This window comes from Rutilus rutilus (genome assembly GCF_951802725.1).
Source record: "Rutilus rutilus genome assembly, chromosome: 6".
NCBI lineage: Eukaryota > Metazoa > Chordata > Actinopteri > Cypriniformes > Leuciscidae > Rutilus > Rutilus rutilus.
The window spans coordinates 31918167-31923310 of NC_140214.1; the positions used below are offsets into that span (position 1 = coordinate 31918167).

General features: G+C 37.0%; 1 protein-coding gene across 1 annotated transcript; it reads left to right on the forward strand.

Annotated features, from left to right (window-relative positions):
- The first annotated feature begins 479 nt into the window (after window positions 1–479).
- Window positions 480–4676, forward strand: bambib (BMP and activin membrane-bound inhibitor homolog b). Its single transcript, XM_084410608.1, has 3 exons — window positions 480–1044; window positions 1876–2157; window positions 3111–4676. Exons 1-3 carry the CDS (start codon window positions 969–971, stop codon window positions 3524–3526), a joined length of 774 nt encoding a protein of 257 aa, XP_084266734.1. The 5' UTR covers window positions 480–968; the 3' UTR covers window positions 3527–4676.
- The last annotated feature ends 468 nt before the right edge of the window (window positions 4677–5144 follow it).

Consider the following 5144-nt stretch of genomic DNA (forward strand, 5'->3'; position numbering starts at 1 on the left):
ACCCTCATGCCATCCAAGATGTATACGACTTTCCTTCCTCAGATTAACACAAGATTTGACTGCAGTGAGAACTTAGCTGGACGATGACATCACTGTTTTGTCCAGAGCTGCTTTATTACAGCAGAAATTCATAATTGAATTATTTTCCTGTTTATCTCTGTAAAGCTGCTTTTGAAAGTCTCTCTGTATTGTAAAGCGGTAAATAGCTTGGCTTGAGTGATTCATACAATTACAAAATAGTATTGTTTATTACTATGTTTTTTCTTACCAGGGTAAGTTGTACTACTTGTTTTGTCTTCTGGGGATATGGATATGCATGTGTACGTGTATTTACCATATGTATATCCTAATAATTCGTGTATTTAAACTTGTGCGCAGCAGTCAATATAAGGGTTAAAAAAAAAAAAAAGGTAAGGAGAAAATGTTTAACTATGATATTGGTATTTTTAAACACACATAAGTCAAGTCATGCTTTCCCTGCAGAAGATGAGGGTTAAGCTGTATTATCCTTGCATGGGCACACGGGGAGGCAACAGTCCCAAACTCACGCGCGTGAATGAAACAGCCCAGCGGCTCGATGTCTCTGTTATAGGAGGAGCTGCTCTCTCATTCCCAAGTCTTCAGCATTTAAGGGCACTCAAGCGGAGTATAAACACAAGAGATTATCCGTGCGAATAGTTGTGAAGTCTGACAATTTCGCATCCGAATTAAAACAAATGGATTATATGGGGTTTTATTTGTAAAAATCAAACAACTGCGCGTCGGCTTTTCTGCGCACAAATGATTTTATCTGGAAGTCCTGAAGAGAGCACCGAGGACAGAACCACGATGTGATCGTTTCTGTTTAAAAAATGTTACGAAATGCTTTGAACGAAGCGAGTTGGAACACATTTTGGACACCAATACAGTATTTTTTGGCTATAAAGTCCGTGTCTATGCGAATCTGAAAGGCAAAGTGTTTTTCTCCAATGCAGCGGAACAGCAGTCTCGTTTCCATTTGGCTTCAGCTCGAGCTGTGCGCGATGGCTGTTCTCCTCACTAAAGGTGAGCTTACTCAGATAGTCTACAAATTGATATATTCACAATTCCTTTTTAAATATAACGAATTGCATTAGTAATAAATCTAACAAAGCTAAAAGTGATTAAAACCTATGTTATTACATTATTACATTGTAACATGAGCGCTAATGTAAAGTAGGTTACACTTTATTTTAAGGTGTCATTGTTACAGTGTTTAATTATATATTTAAGTACTGAGTAATATTAATTAACTACTAGAGGATCAGGGTTAGGATACTATACTTACTATAGGGTTAGGGTTGGATTAGGATTTGCTTGAGGGTTAGTTGCATGTAATTATGCATAATTTACTGTTGTTGCTATGGTAAGTACATGTAACAAGTTTTCTGAACACCTAATTGTTATTATTAATTTTAATTAGATTTTCCACTGCACTTTGTTTTGCATTACTTTGCAACATAGAGCACATATTTGTCAAAATTAATACAAAATATTTTATTGCTCTGTCAGAGCAATTATCCAGAGCAATATCTTTACAAGAACCAAAAGTCTGAAAGCCAAATACCAAACATGGACTATCAATGTGGGAACTATCTTTGAACAGTTAGGGTAACAGTTTATTTTACAGTGTCCTTGTTACATAATGTTACATGTACTTACTAACAGTACATTATGCATAATTATAAAACCAAATCCTAATCCTACCCTAACCCTATAGTAAGTACATGTACTGTAGTTACTTAATATTACTCAGTACTTAAATATATAATTACACTTTAAAATAAAGTGTAACCAAAATTAGTTCTTGTTTTCAGTTGGAGTATTAACACATGGGTAATTTCTCATTTGTAACAGGAGAAATACGGTGTTACTGTGATGCTCCACACTGTGTGGCCACCGGTTACATGTGCAAATCGGAGCTGAATGCCTGCTTCACGCGCACCTTAGACCCTCAGAGCACCAAGTCTCTTTTATCTCACGGGTGTTACGACCCTCTGCTGAACTCTGGGAAAACGTGCCATCCAGAGTCGACCTATGATACCGTTCATGGATCTGCCACTCTTCAGTGTTGCCATGAGGATATGTGCAACTACAGAGGCCTGCAAGATCTCACATACAGAGGAAGTGAAATTCATGGTACGAGTCTTCTTTAGTAGTTGCTAGCCAGATAAATCAGCCAATTTTTTATCAGCCTTTTTTTTTTTATTAACAGGCCTACTTGGCCAATTAATAGAAGTGTCTAATGAATGTATCTGCCAATTTAGCTACATCTGTGAATTATTTCCAAATAACCATGTCAATGGATAATGCACATTTTTTGTTTTTAGATATTGTAGGGAATTGTGAGATGTATGTGCAACATTTCCTTAATAATAATAATAAAAATGTTTGTGGAAAATATAATGTATTACTATTATTATTATGGTAACACTTTACAATAAGGTTCATTAGTATTAACTTACATATGAACTTACATGAACTAACCATGATCAATACATTTGTTACTGTATTTGTTCATCTTTGCTAAAGTTAGTTAATAAAAATACAGCTGTTCTTTGTTTATTCATGTTAGTTCACAGTGCATTAACTAATGTTGACAATATTTTAATAAAGTATTAGTAAATGTTGAAATTAACATTAACAAAGATTAATAAATGCTTTATAAGTGCAGTTCATTATTAGTTCATGCTAACTAATGTAGTTAGCTAATTAACTACCAAAAAATGGTAACACTTTACAATAAGGTTCATTAGTTAACAATAGTTAATGTATTAACTAACATGAACTAACAATGAGCAATACATTTGTTGCAGTTTATTGATCTTTTTTAACGTTAGTTAATAAAAATCCAGCTGTTCATTGTTTGTTCATGTTAGTTCACAGTGCATTAACTGTGTTAACAAATACAACCTTTGATTTTAATAACGTATTAGTAAATGTCGAAATTAACTAACTAAGATTAATAAATGCTGTAGAGGTATTGTGCATTCTTAGTTCATGTTAACTAAGGTAGTTAGCTAAAGTTAACTAATGAACCTTATTGTAAAGTGTTACCGTTTTTTAAAGTTTTTTTTTTACCGCCTATTCAGACAAACACCGACATCAAACTGAAGGCAGCCGTCAGGTGATCGCACGTCTGCAGGAAATCCCTTCCTCCAAGGAGGTTTGGTTTCGAGCTGCGGTCATCACCGTACCCATCGCCGGTGGCCTCATCTTGGTCCTCCTCATCATGCTGGCCCTGCGGATGCTTCGCAGCGAAAACCGCAGACTGCGACAGCAGCGGCGAGAAATGCTCTCCCGCCTTCATTACAGCTTTCACGGCCAACACCTCACCAAGGGTCACGTGGCCAAACTGGACTTAGAGTGCATGGTCCCAGTAGGAGGCCATGAGAACTGCTGCTTGACCTGCGACAAGATTCGACAGTCCGATCGTAGCAGCCAGCGACTTCTATCATTGGTCAACTGGGGAAAATACAGCGGCCGAGGCAAACTGGAGTTTGTGTGATGACTTTAGAAATTAGCTTCTTTCCTGGGACTTGTTTGACTAAAACTTGTTTTATTTCAACCCTTCTAACGGAGGACCTGCAAACAAGAACTCAGAAGAGAACACTTGAAAGCGCCAACCATATGGTTGTCGCTCTAGAAGCACTTTACTTGAATTAGAGACTTGAGGAGAAGACTGCTTGTATTATAGGCTGCGACGAGGAGTGGCTTCGTGCTGGTATTCTTTATAACCGAAGGATTCCAAGAAATATATTTTGGTTTTAACGTTTGCACTTTTTGTATAAAGAAACTACGGTTGATTTGCTTTAGTAGTGGTGTAAGACCAGCGTGTCAACATTCTCAGAAAAAAAAAAAAAAAAGGCAAAAATTTAAGGGGTATAACAGCTTTTAAAAGATCTTGGTCACCCCTAAAAGGTTCATAGTAGTACCTTAAGGGTACACATTACTAGTTTTTACAGTTTTCAGGGGTAGTTAAGGTACAAAATTGCGTACTTTAAGCGTACTTCCCCAGTGACAAGCTGTTGTAACCCTATTAGATTTTTTTTTTTTTTTCTGACTGTGAAGAATGTCTGCTGGTGTGTGAATGTGTGACTTTTCACTGTTAAAGTTATAGTTCACCCCAACATTTTTATTCTGTAATAATTTACTCACCCTCGTGGTGTTTTAAACTCAACCTTTTACTATTTCAGCTGTTTCAGTCTGTACAGTGGAAGTGAATAGGGTCCAAAACGTTCAAGTTCCAAAAAGGACATAAAGAAAGCTTAAAAATAATCCATACACCTCTAGTAGTTTCATTCAAGTCTTCTGAAGCAATATGATCACTTAATAGGATGAACAAGCAAAATTTAAGTGGTAATTATTCACAGATCCAATCAAATCATTGATAAACTCTATAAATCAAATATGCCGACACATTAGTACCATCAAACCTCATTGGTCCTTTGGTCATGATGTTAAGGAGATTGAAAGTTTTGGACATTATGGACTTGGTATTAGAACTGAAACATACTTCCAAAATCATACAAGTGTGGAACGGCATGATTACTTTTGGGTGAACTTACCCTTTAACATTCACTAGTCACCTCTGACCTGCATGTAGATTTTGTTCACTGTAAATATGTGTCACTGTAAATATTACATGTTCAACAAGTAATCATTGTGGTATTTTTCATCTTTACTGTCTCTTGTTCAATGAAATCGCATTGGGTGGAACTGAAGCTGAACAGCACTGAAAGTACTCAGTGTTGTGTACGATATTGACAAGCTCATTACACCCGGAGGGAGAAGTCTTGGCTAATGCTTCAGTTTGTCAACACATGCACAGTTGCAAGCGCTCGACTGAGGCATTGGAATCATTAGCAGCAGCATAAGGGCATGGCAGTGTAGTGTGGTAGCTATTACAATCATGTCTTGTTTTACAGTAGCGCTACACTGACTGACTCAGTCCCCAGGCCACAATCACTCAGCCTCAAACTCTTTCACAGTTACCGCTCGGCTTCTTTGGAAAGAATTCCGATCCTCTGTGTAAACGTTCCATCTCACACTACTTATTGTTAATTCCACTGGACTGAAGGTGCGGTTGACACTGGTTTCCAGTGCAAATTTGATTTTATGCTAGT